This window comes from Phodopus roborovskii, unplaced genomic scaffold (genome assembly GCF_943737965.1).
Source record: "Phodopus roborovskii unplaced genomic scaffold, PHOROB, whole genome shotgun sequence".
In the NCBI taxonomy this organism is placed as follows: domain Eukaryota; kingdom Metazoa; phylum Chordata; class Mammalia; order Rodentia; family Cricetidae; genus Phodopus; species Phodopus roborovskii.
The window spans coordinates 29782728-29809368 of record NW_026126470.1 but is presented as its reverse complement, the minus strand read 5'-3'; the positions used below and the strand labels follow the sequence as shown (position 1 = coordinate 29809368).

At 53.0% G+C, this 26641-nt stretch overlaps 1 protein-coding gene across 2 annotated transcripts in view; it reads right to left on the bottom strand.

The window, feature by feature from the left end:
- Positions 1 to 26641, bottom strand: part of Dop1b (DOP1 leucine zipper like protein B) — a 79169-nt gene that overhangs the window by 1284 nt on the left and 51244 nt on the right. The window contains exons 22-36 of one of the 2 annotated variants that reach the window (XM_051191918.1): positions 25826 to 26014; positions 23842 to 23964; positions 22759 to 22893; positions 21740 to 21795; positions 19620 to 19724; positions 19445 to 19511; positions 17538 to 17682; positions 9235 to 9320; positions 8624 to 8733; positions 8390 to 8536; positions 7069 to 7130; positions 5008 to 5136; positions 2603 to 2739; positions 2073 to 2128; positions 1305 to 1466 (exon numbers count right to left, since the gene is read on the bottom strand). In XM_051191918.1, coding sequence (XP_051047875.1) covers positions 1305 to 1466; positions 2073 to 2128; positions 2603 to 2739; positions 5008 to 5136; positions 7069 to 7130; positions 8390 to 8536; positions 8624 to 8733; positions 9235 to 9320; positions 17538 to 17682; positions 19445 to 19511; positions 19620 to 19724; positions 21740 to 21795; positions 22759 to 22893; positions 23842 to 23964; positions 25826 to 26014 — 1709 coding nt within the window. Of the gene's footprint in view, positions 1 to 1304; positions 1467 to 2072; positions 2129 to 2602; positions 2740 to 5007; positions 5137 to 7068; positions 7131 to 8389; positions 8537 to 8623; positions 8734 to 9234; positions 9321 to 17537; positions 17683 to 19444; positions 19512 to 19619; positions 19725 to 21739; positions 21796 to 22758; positions 22894 to 23841; positions 23965 to 25825; positions 26015 to 26641 lie in introns of those variants that run through there. The other variant, XR_007834993.1, reaches the window with a different exon arrangement.

Sequence of the window (26641 nt, the reverse complement as noted above, 5' to 3'; positions counted from 1 at the left end):
CTAGGGCAAAGCCCTAGGCACCACCCTAATCCCCGTCCTGTCTGTAGATTTCCCATTCTGGGCCTGCAGGAGTGGAATCAGACATGCCCCTCAGGGGACAGCCTTTGTCACCCATCCTATCTCAAGAGTCAGCCATGGAGGAACAGGCCGTCTCCAGACTTTGGAGACCGCACGCATGCCACTGCTCATGGCCCTTCTTTCCAAGGCCTTGATTCAGGTGTGCAGCTGAACACAAGTGACGTTTGCTCAGATCCGGTATGGCCCCTCCACAGACATCGCACACAGAGCTGCTCCAGCCTCTGGTTCCCATTGCCAGGGGCACTGACCTGCCCACCAGGAGGGCGCCAGTGTCCCGAGACTGTGCCACCCCACTTGTGTCCCCCAGCAGCCACTGCTCTTCGCTTCTGTTCCTATGGTGGTGCATTTTCAAGAATGTCACTCAAATGGGGTGGTGGCACTGTGTGACCTTCTCAGTCCGGTTTCTTTCACTCCGTAATAGTCATTTAAGAGAATGCACAAGTGTTTTTACCCATGACTCCTCTCTCTTCGTGGGGACAAGCCTTTGGGGCCAGGCATGACACTCAGAGTGGGAACAGCTGTGCTAAGCCTGTGGGAAGTGAGTGCCAGAGAGGCCCAACTCCACATAAAGCCTCCACATCTAACCGCAAGACACAGCTTGAGCTCTACCAATGCAGCGACCCTTTCACAAGCGTCCAGCAGCAAAAGCCACTGCAGCATGTACAAGAGCCATGTTTGCAAGCATGATCACCCGCCAAGTCCTGAAACCGCAGCTGTCTGGGGAAATCTGAAACCTGGGCTGTAGTCAGCCCGCCACATGCTGCTCAGTGTGTGAGTGTGTGTGTGAGTGTGAGTGTGTGTGTGTGTGTGAGCCCGCCACACGCTGCTCAGTGTGTGAGTGTGTGTGAGTGTGAGTGTGAGTGTGTGAGTGTGTGAGTGTGTGTGTAAGTGTGTGTGAGTGTGAGAGTGTGTGAGTGAGTGAGTGTGTGTGAGTGTGAGTGTAAGTGTGTGTGAGTGTGTGAGTGTGAGAGAGTGTGTAAGTGTGAGTGTGTGAGTGTGTGTGAGTGTGAGAGAGTGTGTGAGTGTGAGAGTGTGTGTGAGTGAGAGTGTATGTGAGTGTGTGTGTGAGTGTGTTGTGAGTGTGAGAGTGTGTGTGTGTGTGTACATGTGTGCGTGTGCGCCTGTGTGTGCTGCGGTTTCTCTGCACACGAAAGCACAGTGAAGTGCTCGACGCCAGGGATAAAAAACCACCGACTTCAAAGGATGTGTGGCCTCACCCGACTTACATCTGAAACAGTGGCATCTTGTCAGGTGGGAAAGAAAGCGCTGTGTCCAGGAATTTGCAAGCAGAGAGGTACATGATGAGGTCACCTGGGGACACAGCCCCACCCGAAGGCCCGGTCCCATCAGCAGCTGGGACTTTTATTCTGTTTACTTTGTTGCTGTTTCTATAAATTAAGAAAGAAATGTTTGTTATACATTCATCCACATCAGCTGCACCTTATTTGCTTAGGAAAAGTCCTCAGACACATTTCCCTGGGAAAAAAACCTTCCCAACACAGGCTCAGTGATGCATGCGTGCGTGTGTGCATGTGCACGTGTGTGCACGCATGCATGTGTGTGTGCGCATGGAGAACACTCACTCAAGGTCATCTTCAGTTACAGAGCCAGTTTGAAGACAACTGACCATACGCAAGACCCTGTCTGGAAAACGGGAGGGGCCAAGAGAGTTGTCCTTTGCTTTCCTCCAGAGGACCCAGCTTCAATTCCCAGCACCCACAACTGCCTGTAACTGCAGTTCCAGGGGAATCTGATGCCCCCTAGTGGCTTCCTTAGACACTGCAAGGACATGGTGCATATACAAACACACAGGCACACATGTACACAGGTTAAACAGATAAATACACCTTGAAAAGAGGGGGGAGCGTTTTCACACCAGCTGGTCACACTGACAGTACTCCCCGAAGACAGCAGGCGGTGTGACAGCCTACTCACCTACAGCTGTATCTAAACTGTTACCTCCCAACACGCAGTACAAAGCTTACGTGGTTTACCTCAGAGACTCGTCTTCCTCTTTCAGATCCTCTTCAAGCTGCATGAACGTCTGGATCTTAGAAAGAAGACGTATATTAGGTCACTATGCGAGAGTGATCACATTTATCTAAGTGTATGCACCCACAAAAAGATCGTGGTGGCGCACGCCTTTGATGCTAGCACTCAGGGAGGCAGAGGCAGGCGGGTCTCTAAGTTTGCCGCCAGCCTGGTCTTACAAAGTGAGTTACAGGACGGCCAGGGCTACACAGAGAAACCCTGTCTTGAAAAAACCAAAACAAAAGGCTAACAGGCAGAGCCCAGGCAGAGCCTACCAAGCAGGGAGGCCGAGGGCTGGATCAGCCCAAACCAACAAGAGGAAAGCTAGTGTGCTCAGGTATGGCTGGAGGTCACAGATGAAACACTCTCTGTTTAGCTGAGAGATAACTATGTGCCATCAACATGATTACAATTACCCTTTAGATAAGTTAGATGCCCACGGGGTGGCGTATCGGATGACAACACTTGCCTAAGACCCACCAGGTCTACTCACCAGTTCGGAGACCATGATTGGCCACAGTGAGGTCAGATGCTGGGGAGATATTCTTAGCAGCAGAACTCTGAAAAAAAGAAACATCTGAGCAGCGACTGTGGATGTCTGTCCGACTCTGAGGTTGTCTGTCAGGCGCTCTGAGGAAAGAGATTGTAGAGAAGTCACACAGATATGCAGGCTGGGGTTTCTTGTTAGCTAAAAAAAAAAAAGAAAAAGTAGAAGGGTATGGTAGCACACGCCTTTAATCCTAACAGAGGCAGGGGGATCTCTGTGAGTTCGAGGCCAGCCTGGTCTACAGAGTGAGTTCCAGGACAGACAGAGCTGCACAGAGAAACCCTGTCTTCAAAAGCAAACAAAACAAAACAAAAACAAAAGAAAAGTCTTTGACACCCTGATGATGACACCACATAAGAGACGAGCCCTGTGTGGACATGCAGGCACACCTGTAACCCCTGGCAAAGGCTCGCCATAATTGCCACAGTGTGAGCTCAGCCTGCCCCATGTGATGAGTTCTATGCTAGCTAGGGCTATAGTGACTTCTACTCCCTGTCTGAAAAACAAAACAAAACAAACAAACAAAAAAGGTGAGGCAGGTGGAGATGTAGCTTAGTCTTTACAGGGCCTGCCTAGCATGCATGGAGCCCTTGGCTTTTTTCCTTAGCACCACATGAACCGGGTGTGGTCTCACGCCCTGTCATCACAGAGAGTTTGAGGCCAGCCTGGACTATATGAGATGACTGGGGGCGAGGCAAAGAGTACGCGTTTGTGCCACAAACGCCCAACGGGTCCTGATATATAGCCCAGGTTAGCCTCAAACACAGGGAGCCTGCCTTGGCCTTCCAAGCACAGGATATGTTACCATGCCTGACTCTTCATCCATCCTCTTCACCACTGCCGCCCGATCGGTTATCAGCTAGAGTCCTCACCTCAATCTCACACAGCCCGAAGGACTGCGCTACTGTAGCCTTTACCTCACTGTCCCATTTCCCCGGCATTGTAACAACCCAGGTGTGTGTGCATCTCTGTCCTCTGTGCCCAGTGACATCCTTCAGCACGAGAGCCCAGGCCTGCCTCACAGGACATTGGTCACTCACGAGGAGGCCGAGTTCCGAGACCAGGAGAGACCGGGTGATCCCCGAGGCTCTCCCTTGGACAGACAGTTAAGGAGCTGCTGCTCTGTTGCCTCACAGCAGCCTCCGACCGACCGACAGCTCCAACTAGAACACGGCTCCTCCACACTCCTTGTCCTGCATCCTATGTTGAATCGTACATAAAACTTCCCATCAGCTCTCACAAAAACTTATAAAATTATGTCAGACTTTTCCTTTGTTTTGAGGATTGGGCATCATGTGTTGACAGAAGTTTCTGTCCCGCCTGGTCCTGCAGCCGTTTAGTCCCAAACGAACACACAGAGGCTCATATAAGTTATATGAGTTATAAACTGTTTGGCTGATGGCTCAGGCTTCTTATTGGCTAGCGCTCTCTCAATTATTGACCTATTTCTATGAATCTGTGTATGTCATGTGGTCCTGGCTTATAGGAGAATGCTCAGGCGTCCTACCTTTCATTTGTCCAACTCCGCCCACTACCTTTCTCTATCCCTGTTTGGATTCCCCACCTGGCTAAATCCTGCATGTCCACTAGCCAAAACAGCTTTATTCATCAACTAATGAGAGAAACGTATATTCGCAGCATCCAGAAGGATGCCCCCATCAGATTTCCTCTGGAGATTCCCTCCACAGTGGCTCCTCCCTCTTCCTGGCCCTCAATACCCCTCTCATAGCTTGCCCCCATCTCTCATTCCTTATATAAGAACGTAACTGCTGCTCGCTTGACCAATCATGGTTGAGATGACAGAATTGCTCCTGACGCTCCCCTCAGAGAAGCTTAAAGGGAGGCCGAGTGTCCCTCTCAGGGCCATCGCCATTTTGTACAGGTGAGTGGCCCCACACACACGTGGGATAATGAATGCTCTTGCTAATTGCATGTGAGTGGAGGTCTTTTGTGGGACTTCTCCGGGGACCCCAACAATCCCACCTCAGTGGGATGACTTCTGTTGAGAAAGGCTGCTGTGTGCTTTTATTCATTCTTTTTGGGACAATATGATGAAGTTACCGCACACGCACGCAAACACACACACACACACACACACACACACACTTAAACATGGAGCCTTTAAGGTGATTAGGCCCAGGTGAGTGGGTTTAGTACCAGCACAAAGGGACAAGTTTGTTTGTCCCCAGGACAGATGTGGCAAAAGCCCAGCATCACATGCTAGCTTGTCAGCCCTGGAGTTTCCAGCTCCAGAACTGCGAGCAAACACATTTCTGTTCACCACAGAACACCCAGCATTGGGTCTTGGGCTGCAGAACCCTGGAGCCGTCCAGGACGGGTGTGCGTCTTACCTTGTATCAGAGGAAGGTAGAGGTGGTATTGGTCCAGCTCGCCACTGAACACAGCAAAGGCCTGGCGCTTCAGCAGCATGGCCTTCTGCTCCAAACTGGGGAACAGCTTCAGGGAGCTACTCTGCATGTCTGCAACAAACACACCGCAGGCCACCTGTGTGAGAACCAGTCCATCTGGGACGCCCCCTCCCCCTTCTCAAAGTGCGGATTGCCTTTGAGAACATGCAGAAGTCATTGCTGCACACATTTAAAAATACAGAACTCCTATGTCAGGTGGGAAAGGCAGGTCACATCTATGGTCTTGTCACCCCAGAGGCTGACACAGGAGGATTGCCAAGAGTCTGAGGCCAGAGCTGGGGTGGTGATTGGGGGGTGGCTCACACCTTTAATCCCTGCATTGGGGAGGCAGAGGCAGGCCGATCTCAGTGAGTTGAGGGCCAGCCTGGTCTACAGATCTAGTTCCAGGTCAGCCAAGATGCACAGAGAAATGCTATCTCGGAACACCCCCTCCCTCCATTCCCAAAAAAGTTTTAGGCCAGCCTGGGTTACATAATGTTGAGTTCCAGGAAGCTGAGGCCATTGATCCAGACCCTTTCTCAAAAAAAAAAAAAAAAAAAGCCCAAATCAAAATGACAATACCACTAAACCTAACCCCTACCAACACCAACAACCCCCACCCCAGGAAAGAAACCAAAATAGCCGCTTTATGGGTAAAAGGGAAAAGTTTATTCTAAACCGCCAAGGCTGCTCTCCTGGGAAAGCAAGCAGAAGGGACAGAGGAAAGATTTCCAGGGTGAAATGGGAACTGAGGGGGGGGGGGAGAATATGAGAGGGGGCAAAGGCTTCGGGAGCCTAGAGGCCAGCACCGGCCTTGGTAACAGGCACCGCAGCCCAGCGTTAGAAGAGCCACATATCCCTCTTGCACGCAGATGATTAGAATGGCTCCTTTTAGCAGACAGGAACTTTCTCCGAGCCCCTGAGAAAATGGGGGCTTTTGTCTCAAGGCTGGACCTTAGGAAAGGAATGTCTTGGAGGACCAGCCACCCCCAAGCAAACAATTAATGACACGCAATAACAGGGAGTTAGGAAAGGCCTGGGGTGGGCACGGTAACGCTGGTCTGTAACACGGGCACCTGGAGGCCCTCGCAGGAGGATTGAGCGTGTGAAGCCAGCCCGGGCTGCAGAGTGAGACCCTGTCTGAAATCGCAATCTGCCTAATAAACTACAGCTGGCTTAAGACCTTCGGTGACAGGTGTGGAGCTTTCACTGTGAGACGCAGGCAGTCAAGGCCTGCCAACCGCCTGGGCAACTCACTTAGTCCTCACAGAAGCCACACACCCATCAGCTGTCACGTAGCGCCACAGAAGTTTTCCGGGAGCGATCCTGGCATAAGCCTTATTAGAGACTGCCAGCCTTTTCTTAGAATAGCTCATTGAGTTAGGAGACAGCCACCGTCAGCCCCCTCCCTAACTTCCTGAGAAGTAGAATTTAGGGCTCACACAATGCAGTTAGGGTACTAAGTAACCCCTGCTTATGCAGCTATTTACCAATTCCTGAGGCCTCTTCCCCTGCTAACAACCTGCTTATCTCTACCTGCATTGCCTCTTAGCAGATGTCCTGCTCACCTGTAATTAAGAAGGTCAGGCAGGTGGTTTGGCAGACCACGACCCCAGCACCCCGCCACGATTCCGGCCTTACGCAGCTTCCCGCCCTAACCACTCTATATAACATGCTTGAGAAAAATAAAACTTTGCAGCTCCATCAGAAAGCCTGCCCTGTTGCCATTTTTCATGTCTCCTGTCCTTCATTCCAGGACCTTTGGGGTTCAGGCCTTCGCTGCTGCCCCTATGGTCAGGGCACGAGGGCATGGTGGCGCACACCTTTAATCCCCACATTCGGGAGGTACCGTCATACAGATTTCTTTGAGTCAAGGACCAAGTTCCAGAACATCCAGGGTTACCTAGAGAGATCCCGTCTCAAAAAAAGTTTCACATGGTAGAAGCTGATTGATTGATAATGAGGGTACCAGTCCCGAAGTGTGACAATTAATTTGAAACTTACTCATTAAATCCTTAAACATTGTTTTCTCGTGAGTCAGAAGATGATCAATAATGGACTTCCAGCTGGATATGAAAAAAAAAAAAAAAAGCAAAATTAGTTAAACATGCATTAATGACAATTTGGTTAAAAGCATTAAGAAAATAGCAAGCAAGCCCTTCTGGGAGCTATTAAAACTGCTCTGTGGGGCTGCAGGGATGGCTCAGTCAGTAAAATCACAGGCTGTGAGAGCAAAGGGACCTGGGCTTAAATCCCAGCAGCTACGGAGAAGCCAGGCCCCAGCACCGTGGGGACGGAGACGGGACCATGGGGCTTAGCTGCTAGCATTGCCTGAGCCCTTGCAGGGTTCAGTGAGAGACCCTGTCTGAGAAACACGGTGGAGAGTGACTGAGGTGGACACCTGAGCGAACCTCTATCCTCCACCTGTGCACACACTCACACACACACACCATACACTCACATATACACACCACACACACTCACACCATACACACTCACACACACCTCACACACCTCACACACATACACCACACACACTCACATACACACACCTCACACACTCACACACACACACCATACACCTCACACTCACACCTCACACACACACACCTCACACACACACACCTCACACACACACCTCACACACACCTCACACTCACACACCTCACACACATACACCATACACTCACCTCACACACACACCTCACACACACACACCTCACACACACACCTCACACACACCTCACACTCACACACCTCACACACATACACCATACACTCACCTCACACACACACCTCACACACACCACACACCTCACACTCACACACCTCACACACATACACACACACACCTCACACACACCTCACACACTCACACCACACACACATACACCTCACACACATACACCTCACACACTCACACCACACACACTCACATACACACACCTCACACACTCACACACACACACCACACACACTCACACCACACACACATACACCTCACACACTCACACCACACACACTCACACCATACACTCACATATACACACACACACCTCACATACTCACAAATACACACAAACACACTCACATACACACACTCACATATACACACTCACACTCACACACACACCTCATACACACTCACACACACACACCTCTCACACATGCACACACACACACACTCACTCATGTAACCACACTCACCCAGAAGTGTAGCTGGGCTTTTCTTTGGGCCACGGCTCACAACAAAACAACCTGGAGACTCACTATTAATTATAAACGCCCAGCCCTTAGCTTAGGCTCGTGTGTAACTATTTCTTACTGAACACAAGACGTGTCCATCTGAAAGAAGGCGGGGTCCAGAAACAGCTCCAGCACTTCCTTCCTCCAGGCCCGTTTGGTGTAGGCATAGCCGCTCAGGGAGCTCAGCAGCTGGGCGCCTGCTCGGAAGCTGGGAGCATTGTATGCACTGTGGGGAGCGGGAGAGGAGGGCCAGGGTCAAAGGTCCGGGAAACACTCGATCCATTTGTGAATGGGGATGGGGCGGTGCCGTCACCTGTGATTGCGCAGGTAAGGAAACACGTAGAACAGCAAGCGGGAGAGCAACGGCACTGCCTTCTCCTTCTCGTCGCTTCGATAAACCATGTCCAGGAGAGGAGCCAGAACCTAAAAGAATGAGGTTGTTATGAGAACAGACTTCTGAAGTGGCAACCAAAGCTCCATGCTACAGCCTGACAGGATTTCTAATTTGATGTAGAATGTCCCCCAAAGTCCTGTGGGTTGGAGACTTGGCTGCCCACCTGTGGCACACTGGGAGAGGCTGAAACCTTAGGAGGTAGGGCCTAGCAGGAGGAGAGAGGTGGCTGGCAGCATGCCCACGCTTCCTGAACACCAGGAGGCCGAGCTGTGGGATCCCACCACGAGGCTGTGCCTCACCACAGCCCAGAGCAACCCAGGCCACCAACTGGACTGAAGCCTGTGACACCGTGAGCCAGAGGGACTTTTCCTTCCTTTGACATGAGTTTCTCAGGTGTTTTCTTGCTGCGGACACAGGTCTGGACTCCAGACCTCTTGTCAGACTGCAGCCCGCCTCGCACCAGGAATGGGCGCGTGCCTTCAAGGTGACTCACGACAGCAAGCATTTCCACGAGCCAGGCACACACTCACCTCTGCCAAGAGAGAGAGCGCTTGCACACTGTAAGCGGAGGGGGCAGAGGCTGACACCATGGCTGCAGCTGAAGCCTCAGCAGCATCTGCTGACAGAAAGGAGGTGTCCATTTAGCCCAAGGGCTGAGTGACCGCTTCCTTCCCCAAAGCACTTTCACGACGGCTGCAGACACTAACCAGTATTCGCTGACAATATTCAATTTCATCCGAAAGAAGTGTCTAAGTTAGGGTTCTGTTTATTGCTGTGATAAAGGCCATGGCCAAAAGCAAACTGGGGAGGAAAAGTTCATTTCAGGCAGCAGGTGCCATCTTCCAGGAAGGGAAGTCAGGGCAGGAGCTGGGGGGCAGGAGCTGCGGCAGACGAAGGAGGCAACTCTGCTGCCGGCTGGCTGGCTCCCCAGGGCTCCTCAGCCTGCCTTCCTGTACGGTTTACGGCCACAGGCCAGGGCAGCATGGCTCCATTATTCTGGGCCCTCCTACACCAAACCCTAATCCCGAATATGCCCTACAGACTTGCCTACAGGCATCTGACAGAGGCATTTCTCAACTGAGGGTCCTCTTCCCAGATGACCAGAGCTTGTGTCAAGTCATAACCCTAACCAGGACCAAGTGTGTAGGTATTCGGATCAAATGCACCAGCCCGGTCACTGCCTCTGGGTCCTTTTGGGTGACCAGTTAGCACTCCGGTCCCAGTGCCCAGAGCCCATCTTCCAACACTGGTTTGCTTTGCCCCCAGTCTACCTTTGTCCCTGTCACAGCACTGACAAGCCTTGGTCCCCAGTTCCGAGCACATCCGACCTTCTCCTGAGCTCCCACACAGCTCCCCCCCACCCCCCCACCCCGTGGGGCCAGTATCTTGGCTGTTTAGGAGCTGTTGTGGGACACACTTCTCCATCTCCACACAACATCCTTCCTGTCCTCCATCTGGCAAATGTCCTCCATTCTCCTGCCTCTCTCTCTCTCTCTCTCCCAGAAGAACCTGCCCAGGAGGGGGAAATGCCAGCTGAGCCCATTGAGCTTAGGTGTGATTATATTACAGTTTGCCCCTCTGGAATTAGCACCTGAACTTGCTGAAGGTACCAAATACAGACAGTGACTCAATCCCTCGTAAAGCTCAGTTAAAGATTTCTCCGGCACATCCCATTCCATCCATCCCCATGCGACACTTTCTGTGATGTTCAATAAATACGGAGCCTTCCTCTGTTAAACAGGCATACAGACACACAACAGACAGACAGACAGACACAGGGCCAGAGTCACAAGGCAACACTCAGGCAGGTACACACTCAGACACACAACAGGCAGACGAAAGACAGACAGACACAGAGCAGGAAGCATAATTCAAAGCTGGTCTCTCTCGCTTACATGACTTTGGGAGGAAGTGCTGTGGCTTCTCTCCTTAAAGCATTACACCGGTGACTGAGTCACCACGTGATTAACTCCCTGCCCACTTCACACGTTGTTCTAAGTAACGGCCTTGCTGTGCCACGGCTCTCTGGAAAGCATCCTTCCTACCTGTCCTTTGACTGACTTCCCTCCCTCCCTTAACGATCTCCTGGCCAACCTTTAAGAGTAGATGTGAGCACCGCATTCACACATTGCCACCTTCCCTCTGTGATATCCCCTGAATGGGGGCTGAGTTACAGAAGTCAAAACTGGTGCCCAGTGCCGACTGCTACAGCCATGGCGAACCGGCTGTACCTAAGGCTCCGTGAACAAGGGAGAAGAGAAGGTGGGAAGACCAAGAGCCAGAGGGACCAGAACGCGGGCAGCTAGGGAGTGTCTAAGAGGCATGACACCCACAGAACCCCAACAATTTGGCTGCCTCAATAAAGGCTGCACTGTTACACCATGGACGTGATAATCAGATAAGGGAGATTTCTCAAGGCCCCGCCCCTAGAGCTGCAGGCAACCAATGACAGAGAGAGGCAGATTCAGTCTTCTCCAGGGACAAGCCACACCCCCCTAGGTTATCAGATCCCAGTGCCCTAAACAAATGCACATGGGAGCAACAACCAAGCAGGGCGTGTGTGAAACAGCAGTTACAGAAGTGGTGGCCGGGCGGTGGTGGCGCACGCCTTTAGTCCCAGCACCGAGGAGGCACAGGCAGGCGGATCTCTGTGAGTTCGAGGCCAGCCTGGTCTACAAAGGGAGTTTCAGGGTATCAAGGACAGGTACATAAACAAACCCTGTCTCAAAGAGTGAAGACGAGGAAGAGAAGGAGTAAGATGAGGAGGAGAAGAAAAGGAAGAGATCATAAGCATGAAGAGAGTAAGGGGGCACAGCAAATGTAAATATAGTACTTACATGTGAAATTGCCAAAGACGCAAACGATTTCATTCTATAGAGATGGATAAATGCCTTTTCATGAGGGACTGAATTACAAACAGGTTGTTAAACAGCAAGGCTAAACTGGGCTGGGCAACTGCTCCTGGGTAGATGCTTACCCAGCATACGTGAGGCTTGAGGCTCAAGCAGAATTGTCAAAAAAGAGAAGACAGAAGAGAAGAGAAAAGAAACCAACACGAAGGAGGCGGAGGCCACGGGCTGGGAGTTCAAAGCCACTCTCGGCTACAGAGTGTGAGGCTAGGCTGGATTATGACACTGCCTTAAACAACAGCAACAAAGCCCCACAAACCAAACCAAAACACCGAAACAAGCAAGCAAGCCAGAAGCCGGCGGCACTCCAGGTCCTTACTGCTAACTGGTCACGATGCTGAGGCCAGAACGTAGAGGCTCCGAGCCGCAGTCTCCTACCCTCCCCCCATCTTTCTCCTCTGCTGGCCCCACCCGAAGCTCCCCGTCATCATCTGGACCCTGGCCAGACGGGCTTCAGACAGCCACAGCCACTGGCCGGATCCTGCCCTGGTCACCACCAGGTGGCCACCACCCCTCCCCTTTGGGGAATTCCACCCCAGATCCTCTCACTGTACTGTCATGGATGCTCTGTCAGCTGGTGACGTCACGTGCAACGCCAAATCAGCCCCTGCTATTTCCCCAAGGCCAAAATCAAGCCTCCTTGGCTGCGTTTTCAGACCACCACACCTGACCTCCACATCAAGGGCTGGTCCTGAGCTCAGGCCGCCCCACTCCACAGTTTTGCTGCTGAGCCAGTATTGCTCCTCCTGCAAACCGCTCTGGGGTCCTTTCAACAGGGCTTCTAGCTTCTGCTCTTGCACAATGTAGCCGGCCTGACAACCGTCACAGTGATGCTTTCTGGAAGACGGAGTGTGACCGACCACATGACCGCTCTGACTAATGGGGCAGCGTGAGACCGTAGATGGCCAGGGCTCCACACCAAGCCCACAGTCTCCAGTCTCCATCTCACTTCTGAACAGTTCTATTGAGGCTCTGTTCTTCACACTGAGAGCCTAGCAGGTAGACAGAAACCCCGGTACTCAGGCAGACAGACAGACAGACAGGGAGAGGGGCCACGGCTGGGAATAAAGGTGGCGAATTTCCAAGATGGCTGGCTTCTTCCTCCCCCTCCTGATTTAAACAACAGCCTGGCTTTTTGTCTGCCACCAGCATGCTGCCTGCGGCTGGACTAGCCAGTCCACACGACAGCTGCGGACCAATCAACTATCCTGTCTGTCTCGAGCCTGAGCAGGGGAGGAACACTCTTCTGAGGCTTTTAAATTAAACCCCAGGTAAGACGGGACCCTGGGCTCTGTAAGCCCTGTCTACTGAGCGAGGGTCTCTTCTCTGCGTGTGGTCCCTCACCCCCAGTACCTGCCTTCCTTCACCTCTCAATTCTGTCTACTGCGCTTCAGAGCTCTCTGCTGCCGCCCATTGTCCTTCAGAGTGTTCATGCTCTTTGCATCCTTAACGGGCAAAGGAAACAAACCCTATCAAGACCCCTAGACTGTGTCAACTGGGGCTGGAGAGACGGCTCAGCTGCTACGGCACCAGCTGCTCCAGCAGAGGACCACGGCGCAGCTCACAACCATCTGTAACTGCAGTTCCCGGGAACCCGCGCTCTCCCTGGCTTCTGTGGGCACTTGGTACACATGTGGTACAGGCACACATGCAGACAAAACTCCCACAACACATAACAAACAACAACAACAGAAACAAACCACCCTGGCCTCCCAGCGCCGGTGTCTCAACCTAATGCAAGGGTGCCCTTGAGAACGCACACATGTGCAGCAGCACACACACTTCGGGTGGGGACGGTCTCACTGCAGAGTGCTTTCCATGCCAATCCGACGCCGGCCTTTCTTCACCACTACCAAAACAAATGCAGCCGGAAGCCGAACTGTTGAGTGCTGCTGTGAAACTTGCTAAGTAAGGCGCAGGGAGAAGCCCGGGGGGGGGGGGGGGGGGCTCCCTCTACTGTCATCGGGTGGGGTGCAGTTACTCAACAGCAGACAGGCAAGGACAGCCCAACAGCTGCAGTGTGTGTGCGGCTTGTCGGCAACAGCTCAGCCTCGGCTAAGCATCTCGTGAACGGGTGGGGCCATCTCTCCCTACAACCTCAGCCCTTACCACAGCACCGTCTGGGAAAGCAGAGTTACTAAAGCAGCCAATGAAGGGGCTGGAGAGAGTTCCGTCAACTAGTGCTGATCGAGCAAGGAGGCCCGAGTTTGACCCCCAGCTCCATGAAGAAAGCTGGGCATGGTGGCTGGCTCATGTGACTCCAGGGCTGGGGAGGTAGAGACAGGTGGGTCTCAGAAACTCGGTGGCCGGCCAACCAGCCCAGTCAGCAAGCCCAGGTTCCAGGCAGAATACCAGCCTCAAAAAATAAGGCGGGGGCCACTCTGAGGAACAATAGCTGAGGACGATCTCCTGCCACATCCACCACCACCAGACCACACCTCTACCATCATATCCACACACCACCATCATCATCACCACACCCACATACCACCAGACCACATCACTACATCAGCACCATCACCATCATCACCACCATCACCATCACCATCACCACCACCATTACCATCACCACCATCATCACAATCACCATCATCACCACCATCACCACCATCACCACCATCACCATCATCATCACCATCATCACCACCATCACCATCACCATCACCACCACCACCATCATCATCACCACACCCACATACCACCAGACCACATCACTACATCAGCACCATCACCATCATCACCACCATCATCACCACCATCATCACCACCACCATCACCACCATCATCACAATCACCATCATCATCACCATCACCACCGTCATCACCACCATCACCACACACCAACCACACCATCACTGCCATTCCCCCCCGCCTCCCCCCACCACACACTGGCACAGATACCGCATTATCACCACGGGACAAAGCGTTACTGTTCCCCAGTTATCCAGCAGCTATGGCAGGACTAATGGGCTGAGCTGCCAGGTCTGTCCCTCCTCGTTCTGGGAGACAGAGAATTCCTGTTTGGGTGGCTCCATTCTTTTCTAACAGAGACTGTTTGTGTTTTAATCCCGTGTGTACCGAGTCTCCACTGTGAATGTGTGCGTGTGAGTGCCGTGCTGAGTTGGTCACAGAGGGCATCAGGTCCCCTGGAACTGAGTCCCAGGCAGTTGTGAGCAGCCAGGCGGATGCTGGGAACAAAGGCAGGTCGGCTGCAAGGGCAGGAAGAGCCCCAGCTTCGGGGCTGCTTTACCCTCTCACAGGCGCCAGCCCTTTGAACCCTCCACACCCGGTGGCCCACGAAGAGCCTCCTGAGTCCCAGAGAACTTGACTCCATTTGAGCACTGGGCCTGGATGTGCCCAGAGCCAGATACTGACCAAGACTTCTTCTTCACTTGTGAGGGTTTCATTTCTGATATACCAGATTCGGCTCTGTGTCCTCAGCTCTCTGTGCTCAGCTCTGCAGACCACCAACCTGCACACCCAAGGCCATTTCTCAGTATTGAGACTTGGGGATGATTTGAGGATCCCTCGGGGATTTATGTGTTAACTTGAATCCCTGTGAGGTGAGGACTTCTGGTGTGACGAGGGTTAGTCGCATGAGGCCACAGGGCAACATCATCTTACGTCAGAACTGTGCCAGCAGCAGGATGCTACCAAACGTGACCCCTATGGGCTGCGCTCTGAGAACCACAAGCCCAAGTCAAACTCCCTTCCTCGTAACGGCTACTGGCAACAGAAAATGGACCAGCACATTTGCCTGGAAAGAACAGCCACACAATACAACTCAGGGACAGATACCCCCTGCCCCTCAGCTACATGGGCAATGCCCTAAGATCTGCGAGGGACAGCCCACACCGTGGCTCCTACAGCATTTCCTGTGGGGTTCTTGACCTCCGCCCTGGGGAGCTCTGGGTAAGACAGCATCACCAACATATCTCAGCCTTTGGCCAACATTCAGTGTACACATGGCCATGGACCTCCACAGCCTAGGGATGGTCAGGGACAACACTGGGAGATACACAGGCATGATCCCCGTTCCCACATAGGAAAACGCGTGTTCTCTGTTTCTATCTCCAGGGCCTTGTTTGGTTAGCGTGGATGTTACTCTGGGGACTCCCACCCACCCATCCAGGTTCAGAAGAAGCTGACTATGGCAGCCTATGTCCCTTTCTAGCTGGGGACCCCAGGGGCCACACCAGACCCAGATAAGTGCCTCGCTCGCTCGGCCACCACCAGGGAAGCTTCCTCTTGCAGCAGAAGGGAACTAACAAGGAGACCCACACAACTGCACCGTGTAACCAGCCATGGAGCACTCAGTCCTACAGGGCGACGGCTTCATCAAACCCCTCCATGCAGGGCTCCGGGCTCAGTGAGGGAGAGGAGTGGGCAGGAGCGGGACAGGAAGAGGCAAAGGGGACGGCGGGCGACTCCCAGACGCCGCGGGACTGGCGCCCACTAGCTCACATAGACCCGTGGTAGCACAGCCGGTGTCTAGAGGAGGAAGCGAGCATAGTTCCCACCCCAACCCCCAGTGCACATCAGCTCACAAGGCCAAGGCTGGTTTTCCCCGGGGCAGTCTCCCTGGGCACATTAACGCACTTAAGGGAGGCCCCACACCCATTAGCAGGTGAGCAACACCGAGTAAACACAACAGTATTTTTGTCTCGTGTGGCTTTGTTTGAGCTCCCCATCATCACCGCCCGGCCCTTTGCTTGTGTATTATTGTTTTCTGACAATTTTGTGTTTCATGGTTTGGTTTTGTGTATCTGTAAAAGCTCGTGTGCATTTCTTGTGCCTTTTCTATTTTACATAGTTTTCCTGTTTGTTTGCCTGTTTATTTGAGAGAGAGGGAGAGAGAGAGAGAGAGAGAGGGAGGGAGGGAGAGAGAGAGATCATGGAGTTGGTTGGGGGGAGGATCTGGCAGGAGTTTAGGGGAAACCATAATCAGAATATATTATCTGAAAAATTATTTTTAGTTTTATATATGTACAAATGCATAAAACGTGTGCGCATACAAACACACACACACAAAACAGGCATGGACACGTGCTTGTCACTAAGCCCACAAGTGCGCGATGCAGAGGATGGGACGGGGTAGGCACCTGCGCCCACGCACAGGCTACTTAAATGAGCTCAGATGTGGGTTTCCACCTTCCAATGCCTCCTGAAGCTCCACCAAGGACAGCTGATGGGCTAGAATGGCGTACACTGGAGATTACACCCTCATGTTCTGAGCTATGGTAATCATAATCAGGTTAATTAACATCACTCCCATCCCTCACACACCCCGTGTCCCTTCCCCCACCCCCCACCCCGTGAATATGAAGGTGGCTGGACGAACACGGTCAGAACGTGGCCGAAAGAGGGACGCATGCTGTACAACGCTTTGGGGAAGTGAGAGACAGGCTCCCGAGAAGAGGCAGGGGGCCCTCCACCTCAGGTTACTCTGTTCCCTGGATTTCGTGCCTCCTACAGCAAACGTTTACATCCAGCTTGCAAGACGTGTTTGTTCTTGTTGGGTGTCAGACCACAGCTCCAGACCCCAGACTGGTGACAGAGTGAGTGAGCGGGTGCTGTCCTCAGGGGACCCTGAGTCTGGGTGTGGCTTCTGCCTTGCTTTCCTGCTTTCTGAGATCTAATCTACAGCACATGCCGGGCAACAGTGTTTCAAAGTTTCTGTCCTGAGAGAGAAAGCTGTGGGAAGGCTGCTCTGCCCGTATTTAGTGTGCGCTTCCTGGCGTTTAGTTACAGCTTCCCTTCCTTGGGTCTTTGCTTTCCTCGTCCCATTCATATGCAAAGTGCACTGAGGCAGACGTGAGGTTCCTGGCACCTGTCCCCAGGCCTTCCGGTCCCTTTCTCTTACAAACAGACGCTCGGGCCCCTGGCTGAGGCGAGCATTTCTTCCCAACCCCGTCTCCACATACCGTGCTCCTCGTCTTCAGCATCAGACTCTTCCAGGGAGGCCTGAGGCTGGGTTCTCACCTCCAGGGTTCTGCTGAGCCAGCTGGTTTGTTCCAAGGAGGAGCCAGCAATGGTCCCTACCGCTTCCAGGATTTTCTGGGTGATTTCCTGGAGAGCCAGCAGAAGCAAAATGGGACATGGTTAAAGGGGAGGGAAGTTCAGGTTCCACAGAAACAGGACACGGGCTGCCGTCGTGAGCCACTGAGGGCCAGTGACTTCCCACTGACAGATGGGGGATGGCGGATTTTAATAAAAGGCTCTACCTAAGAGACAGCAAAGCAAACATTAATGAGGCTGCAGGGTTTTTCTTCCCGGGCTTTGGACTCCCGTACGCTCACCGAATGTGTGCCTCTGACTGGCCTGCTTCCCGTCTTCACTCGGCACATGCTGTTAATGGCTGCTGTCCTCTACCAGCCGGCAGACATAACATGCAGAGCCCAGAAGTCAGAGGACGGGAAGGTCTGTACATGCACCGTTTACTACGCTGCAGCACCAGCCCTGCCACGCCAGGCCCAAAGGCGACATGGAGTCGCTCTTGCTGAAGCCCCTCTCACGGGCATGGTGGTGATGCTCCCTCTGCCTTAATCCCCACGCAGAAGCAGGGCAGCATGGACCCATGGCTGGATGGGCTCTGCTGCTGCTTCATCACCCGGTTTTGCTCTCCTCAGCCTTTCCCTGTCTGCAGAACCAGCGTTCTCTGCTCCGCAAACTGGAACGCTTACTCTAGTTACGGGATGACGCGCTGCCTCGTTCTAGAGCCACAATAAAGCCAGCCAGAGTGTTTGTAAGTCACGCCATGTGCAGCAGAGCACGCTTGGCATCCCACCACTTGGTAGACGGGGGAGGGGTGCTGAGCTGGTGCCACACGGTGGGACTCTACCTCAAACAAAGGTGTCTTTAAGATAAACTGCTGTCGTTGTGTTATTTGCATGAGAAATACATCTCTCAATGATAGAAGAAGAAGCAAATTAAGTAAATAAAGTTAGTCACGCTGGGCTGAAGTAGTGACCAGCTGTTTACAATTATCAGACGAGAGTCTGGCCAGGTTCTGGACAAGAGCTCTGTGTAAACACGGGGGGGGGGGGGTTTGAATCTCCAGCACCCACATACCGGGTTGAAGGCAGGGCTTATGGCCCCCAGCGCTGTGGGAGATAGGATTGCTGACTCCGCTGGAGGCCAGTCTAGCTCCAGGTTCAGTGAGAGGCCCTGTCTCAAGGGAGTAAGGCGGGGAGCAACAGGGGAAGGTAGCCAGGGTCCTTCTCTGGCCTTAGCATGCATGCACATGGTGAAACACGCATGTGCACACCACACACATCTGATCAGGATCAGGGACTGGGTGTAACTCAGCTGGTGGAGTGTGTCATGAAGTCTCCTGGGTTTGATCCCTAGTACTGCATACCCCAGATGTGGTGGCACACACCTACAATCCTAACACCTGAAGGGCAGAGGAAGGAAGGTCACAAGTTCAAGGCCAGGCCGCGAGGCTGCAGATCCACGGCCATGAGTCTGGGTTGTTTTTAGTTCCTCAACAGCCATTTTGTTACCCTGTCTGAGCCAGCATCTTTATGGCTGCCAGGGCATATGAAGTCAGCAGAACACTAGCTTCTACTCAACCAAAGTTCAGACGTTATCGTTGCTTTACAGACAGACGTCGGTGTGCAGAGGCAGGAGGGTGGCTCTAACAGGACAGTTTTCAGAGAAAAGCCCAGCCCAAGCCTGCATGAGCCCTTCCCTAATGGAAGAGACTCAGGGCACCGGCAAAGCTAAGATGCGACCCTGCCTGCGGCTCCGCAGCATCGGCATTCCCGAGGACAGACGATGGATGGCACTGCAGGACTGCTGACCTTTTCAGACATTCCCATATACACACCTGAAGGTCTTTTTGGTCCTTCTTGCTTTCAGGGTTGGGTGTTCTCGTCACAAAGTCGTTAAGTATACTGTTGGGAAACAGTGATTGGTCAGACCGGGTAGAGAGAGAAAATAAAATGTGTTCCTATAGGAAGCGCTGTACTCCCCCCCCCCCCGTGCATGTGGAGACGCTGTACCTGAGAAGCAGAAAATACCCGGGGGCAGCCAGGTTCAGCTGCACAGACTCCTTCAGGACGCCCAGGAGTGAGGGGAAGTTCTCCTGCAAGTCTGGTACGGAGAGCCTATGTGAGAAGCAACAACGGGAGACAGCGGTCTCAGCGAGGCACAGAAGCGTGTTCACCCCAAGCACATTTTAGACGCAGGAGAGCAGACGGGCAGGCGAAAGCGCGTCTGACTGGCTCAACCCTGGCCTGTTTTAGGTTTTTACAGTCCGTGCAAGCCTGGCTTTAGAACTGGTGCAAGCTTCTGTCATGTGGGGTACTCTGGGTAAAATAATAGCCTCAAGCAGCTGGCCAGCCTTCATTTCTGGCCGTGCTTGCCAGCACAGAGAACAGCATGCATCGTGGGTAGTCAGGATGCAGCATACAGGAAGGTGACACCCGACAGGGAACACAGCCCGGGGCAGCTCTCAAGTCAGGCCTCTCCAGCAGCTAATGAGGAGGGCGATGACATCACCACCTCACACACACACACACACACACACACACACGCACGCACACGCACGCACGTGCACACACGCGCATGCACGCACACATGCACACACATGCACTCACACACACGCGCGCACACACGAACGCACGCGCACACACGCATGCACACACACACATGCGCACACACACACGCACGCACGCTCGGCCAGGCATTGCCGCAGCACAGTTGGCAAAGCTCTGAAGCAGCCAGCCGTAGGCCCGCACGCTGGTACCCACCTCACTCCCTCCCGCTCCACCTTGGGGATTCCTCCTCTGCAGCACAAGGGTGATAAGAACCCATCCTGAGTCTACCTGGCAGCTCAGCACAGAGGCCACTGGGGTCAGCCGGTGTCACAACAGCACTGGCTATGTTGGGCCCAGGGTAGCTTGGTATACACCTGCCGCTTGGCTACACTGTGGCCATGACCTAAGGCAACACCCGACTCCAGGAGAAGGCCACAAACTGGGGGCACCCAGGAATGGACCTTCCAAGGGAAAATACCAACTATGGCAGAACGGGATCCCAAGATGTCCCTTGGCCCAGCACACCCCCATCCCTTTCACCAAGACACCCTAAACAAATGTCAGCCAGTCACGGGTTCTGAACCTTACAAACCCCTCACCCCAACCCCTGAAATGATAAAGCCCCACCCCAACTAGAGCTTGAGGCTCTCTGATTGTGCCAATGCATTGGACACATGGAGGGTCCAAGTTCGAACTTGAATACTTGAATAAAGACTCTTTGCTTTTACATCCGGGATTCCGTCTCCTCGCTGGGTATAACGGCTATCCCCAGGAGTGGTGTGACCAGCCAGGAGGACTGTGTGACTCTCCTGAGTGACGATAAACAGCTATTGTGAATTAACTCATCAACCCAGTGGCTGCTGGGATCGCCGGCCTCAGTTTACCTTTTGCAGATGTAGACAGCGAGGAGCGGGTCTGGCTGAGAGACTAACTTTGTGAACTAAGGAGACTGCACTGGGTTATCAGGGTTATTTACTGTGAACCCGCCCCCAACAACCCCAAAGGCATTTGAAATGCACAGTTTCCAGATGGTGGCGCTGTTGTGGGAGGCTGTGGAATTTGGGGGTTAGGAGGCATGGCTGGCTGAGGCGTAGGTGCCCCTTCCTTCCCTCGCTTAGCCCAGCACAGAGGTCCCTATGCAAGCTGTACCAGGGCTGCAGCTACAGAGGCCCACCTTAGCATGCTGGGGAATCCCCTGCACAGCAGCCTCAGGCCAGGCTGAGACTCAGCCAAGGAAACCAAACCAGAGGTCACAGGCGTAAACCGCAGGGGGCCCTATGCACCGTGCCCAAAGCCATCGCTCCTTTTCCTAAAAGGGGCCTGGGTCTTTCCTAGCTGTGGGTGTTTGAGGCCAATTCCATATACATCGGAACCTTTTACAGCTTAAAGGTCCTCGTGTAAAGAAAGCCTCGCTGACACAGACCATTCATCCTACAGTACATGGACTTTAAATGTCAGCTCAGTTCTTCAGAGAAAGAAAAGTACGGCCTGCCGGGGAACAGTGAAGTCAAGGCCCTTGTTCCTCACAGCACAGTGGGGCCACCTGCCGTGCAGGCGCAGGCAGGCTGGAGGGAACGCCTCACCTTTGGATGAAAGTGTAGCAGAACTGTAACACAGGAATGTCCACCAAGGGCGATTTCTGAAAAGGAAGGCAACACCGGTCACCCACGCTAGGAGGAAGGGAGAATCGTTCTTGTAAAACACTGGTTCACACCTACACAGGAAGCTGGGGAGGATGTGCTCCACAATAAACACATAGAAAAAATGACATCTAGACCAGAGGAGAGCTGCCCTGCCTAGCTCACACTCCCTTAAGTCCCAAGGAGCTGGAATTGTAGGAAAAAATGGCCCCCAAACGCTTCTTAGAAAGCTACTTAGAGAAGTCGAACTAAAATAACCATAGAAACACCAAACTTCATTTAGGCAAATAAAATCTTGTTCCTTTCTACACCTTCCAAACAAGAAATCACAGTTTCCTATAGGCTTTCAAGTAACCTGAAGAAATACCACACAGGGAAAGCTGTCTTCTGACTGTTTTCAGCTTGCCCTGGACAGACTTTCTCCGCCAGGTGTTGACTTAGTATTGTAAGAGCTACAGCCATCAACACCAACTCAAGTGACTGCAGGGAAAGCTCAAGGTGGCTGCAAGAACCCTGTTTGCCCGGCCGGTCTCTGTGCACATCTCCTTACCCGGCTTTCCTGGAGCTCTTCCTCCTAAGAGCTGAGGACTATTAACATATTAGCAGGCCTGCTGTCCCTGGGTGTGTGCTTTCTACAGCTTGGAAATTCTTTATTGGGGACATGTGGACCTTCCAAAGTAGGACCTATGTTTCTTAGGCTGTATGGGAGGGTCAGGAGAGCAAGTCCAGATGGCCTGCCCCCCCCACCCCCATGCCCCTCCGGTTTGTCGCGCTCTGACTCATTTGAGCTCCTCCTTTTTGTCACCCGCACACACAAACTGAGCCCCAGGGGGTGTGTGACAGCAGGGGACCTCAGCACAGGACCCTGCAGGCCACCTCCCAAGCACCTAACAGCCCTTCATCACAACCCTGGGCCGCCATCTACTGGGAGTGCTCCCTGGGGTGCTCCCGGGGTGACTCACCTCATCCCCCTTGACCTGCCCTGGCCTCTTCACCACCTCCTTCACCAGCTGCAGCACCGACTCTGTCTGCAGGGTGCTGAGAGCACAAACCAGGTCAACAAGTGTGTGCTGGGATGCGCTTGCCGCTGGGACGATCTGCCCAGAAGAGAAGAATTCCTTGAAAGCTCACAGAAGGAAGTAAAAGAAAGGGCAAATGCACAGCCTCCCACAGCGGCTGTCAGTGGACACAGAAACTTGTTTTCACCATGAAAGGCTTAAACTAGCAAAGAAATGAAATGAAGCCCAAGTAACTGGACTGCTGGGCGGAATTTGCTAACCTCCGGCCCTGAGATAGCAGGATACCAAGAATTCACACTGCCCCTCCTTTCAGTGAGTCGGCAGGTGGTAAATAGGGTCCTTAAGAAACAAAGAGACAGCTGCAACTCTGGTTTGCCCAGACAAGATTAATTAGCACACCCCTAAGCCCTAAGGTCTGCTGACCCTAACAGCAAGACCATCCAGCCTCCAAGGGTCACATACTCAGTGGACAGAGGGGCCCACCCCCTCCCTAAACTTGTGGGTTTTGCCTTTAAAAACGCCTGTGCCTGGAGAATGAAGCTTCTCTCTGGCCTGCGTGCTGGAGGAGCCCGTTTGCACAAACGTTTCCTGTTCTTTAAAGCCTCTTGCGTGTTGCATCAACTGGACTGGACATTGAGTTCTTGGGGTTATGGACTTAAACTGGGAGACTCCTCACTCTGAGGGTCTCACAACCATAGTGTGTTTGGAGGTGCGCACACGTGTGAACCCATGTGTGGATATGTGCCTCTGTGTGTGTGTGTGTGTGTGTGTGTGTGTGAGCGCGCACGCGCCTGTGTGTGTGGAGGCCCCAGGCTGAGGATGCCTGTCCTCCGCCTTTGTTCTCTGCCTCTTTAATTTTCATTTTCTTTGCCATGCGAGAGCATGCGTGCAGGGGTACTTGAGTGCCGTGGCGCCCGTGCGGCATCGAGCGCGGCTCCACCGCACGCGGCACAGGTCCTCGGCGGCAGTGAGCCGCAGCGCGCTCACACACTGAGCGCCCTCCACGCCTCCCCGACTTCACCTCACCTTCGTCTTGCTGTGGCGCCGAGCGTGCTGTCTGCTCCACACCGTAGCAACTGCAGCTACGAGCTGAGCCCCGAGATGGGCTGCCAAGGGGTTCAGCAGGTCTAAAATTTTTTGTCTTATGATCTGGCAAACAGAAAAAGCAAGAATTAACTGCCAATAAGAAGGTCTTCACAGAGCAGCATCAGGCCCTCCTCCACCTGCTGCACGCTTGGCGGTGTGAACCAGCAGGCTTGGCGGTGTGAACCAGCAGACTCCCTTTTAGGCGTGTGAAGGTCTGCTCACCACGGAAGGGCACCAATGACAGCTCAAAGGCAAGCGTGGTAGACCCAGGAGTTTGGTTACGATAGAGTCTCACCTTTAGTCTGGAATTTACATGGAGACCACACTAGGCTGGAGCTTACACCTCCTGAGAGCTGGGATTAAATGGTGTGTACTGTCGTGCTCAGCTTATTTATTTTCCAAGAATCCAGTAATTCTGAATTTTGTGTGTGTGTGTGTGTGTGTGTGTGTGTGTGTGTGTGTGTGTGTGTAAGAGAGAGTACACATGTGTGCCACGGCACCTGCGTGGAGGTCAGAGGACAAGCCTCGGCATCAGGCCACGGTGAGAGTTTGGACACCCGTCACTGTGCCGATTCCCTCTCTGGCTTCATCATTTCCTGTCTCTCTATAAGCCAAGCATGAGAGCACCTGCCTGTACCCCCACTGCTGCAAGTCTGAGGCCAGCTAGGTCTGCATGGTGAGTTCCAGTCAGGGCTCAGGTGTGAAAGGCAGGCACTTCTACCCACTGAGCCATCCCACCATCCCCAGCGAGCTTGACAGGGTTACTTAGGAGAGTAAGTGTGAGAGGGTTACCTACAGGAGCACAGGTAACTCAGACCACAGGAGGAAAATCTCAGGGAGGGGTGGAGTTCCATATGGGTCTCTTGTGCATCCCCTACACACACACACACACACACACACACACACACACACAAAATGGAATGTTAGTGGGCCCCATCTTGTCAGAGTCTCATGGGACCAATCACAGCTGCTCTCATTTCAAGACAGCAGTGGCCATGTCCTCAAGACATGGCCTCTACACAGGACAGCACTCTACACAGACCTCTGGAGCCGCCGACTGAACGTTCTGCGTGTACCTGTCATCAGAGCATCTGAGATGCCAGCACCGCCAAGTGCATGTGAGTGTGAGCCTGAAGGCCACACCTGGGTACCCACTTCCTGTGCTAGAGAATTCTGAGCCACCGTAAACAGTAACAGATAATCACAGACCAGCTCGTGTGCCTGGGGCCTTCTGAGACAGAGATGGGGAAGCCAACAGTCAGTACTGAATGAGAGAAGCTCTTAAGGGCACACTGATGATGCACACTGGAGGACCCAGGCCTCAGATGCACATCAGAGAGACAGGGCATATTTAAGTGGGATTCCTTAGACACTCAGGGGAGGACCTAGTCTAACCATCAGACTTTGGTTTTGTCAATGAGTCTCCAACAAAGGCGGAAACCACTCACTCCTCTGCTCTGTATAAAAATAAAAACGATTGTTCTTGTGAGAAAGGGCCTCATGTGAAGGCGGCTGCAAACTCAGTCTGTAGCTGAGGCTAGCCCCAAACTGGCTTTCCTGCCCCCACCCTCAAACGCTGAACACTACAGGCATGTGCCACAGTACGTACCCTAGGGGAGATCTCTCCAGCTCATTTGAGCTGCGGGTCCCGTTGGGCATTTGTTATGATTTGTGTATTACACGAACACACCTTTCTTCTTTGTCTCTTGAGACAAGGTCTGGCTACACAGCCCTGACTGGAACTCACCGTGCAGACCTAGCTGGCCTCAGACTTGCAGCAGTGGGGGTACAGGCAGGTGCTCTCATGCTTGGCTTACAGAGAGACGAGGAAATGATGAAGCCAGAGAGGGACTCGGCACAGTGACGGGTGTCCAGCTGTAACCCCAGCACGTGCAGACCAGCCAACTCAAGGAAGGCCGCTCACCTTCGTGGTTTTGAAGTAGACGGAGGAGGATCCTTTTGTGGCTCCCAGGAGATCCACGGGTCTCTTCTGAGCTTCCTCCTTTCTGAGAACATTCCAGATAAGGGCCATGGTGTTCACAATTCGAGGGAGCTCTTCCAAGATGGCGTTCTTGGCATTCCTCAAGTTGACTGGGTCACTGATGGCAGCAGTCTGAAAGTTCAAATGGGACCCTGAGGCTCACTGCACCAGCCAAGTCCCCTCTTACCTGCGGGGTTTAGGGCCGCCCATGTGGTGGCCTAGAAGTGACACCTGTCCCTGTATGTGTGAAGCCACTACTTGCTTTCAGAAAAAGAGAGACAGAGCATGCTGACATGCCACACTTCAAATTATAAACTTTTTCCTCGGACAGGGTCTCTCTATTCTGTAGCCCTGGCTGTCCTAGAACTCACTACACAGACCAGGCTGGTCTCAAACTCAGAGATCCACCTGCCTCTGCCTCTGGACTATTAAACAGTAGGCGTACTTTAAGACTGTGCTTTGTTTTGTTTTTTAAGAGAGGGTCTTGGGGAGTCCAGACTGGCCTGCAACTTGCTACTTAGCCAAAGAAGGCCCTGAGCTCCTCACCCTCCTGCCTCCGCCCGAAACTGCTGGCAGCAGTCCAGGCCTGTGCCACCCGGCCCGGCTTTTGTCCTAAGACTTAGCTAGACAGTAGAGCAGCCTCCTCAGATTTCACACCAGGAGGTAAAAAAACAAAACAAAACAAAACAACAACAACCCTTAAGACTAAAGTGAGTGGGGGGCCAGGGACAGGGTCCAGTGAATAAGAAGAGTATCTGT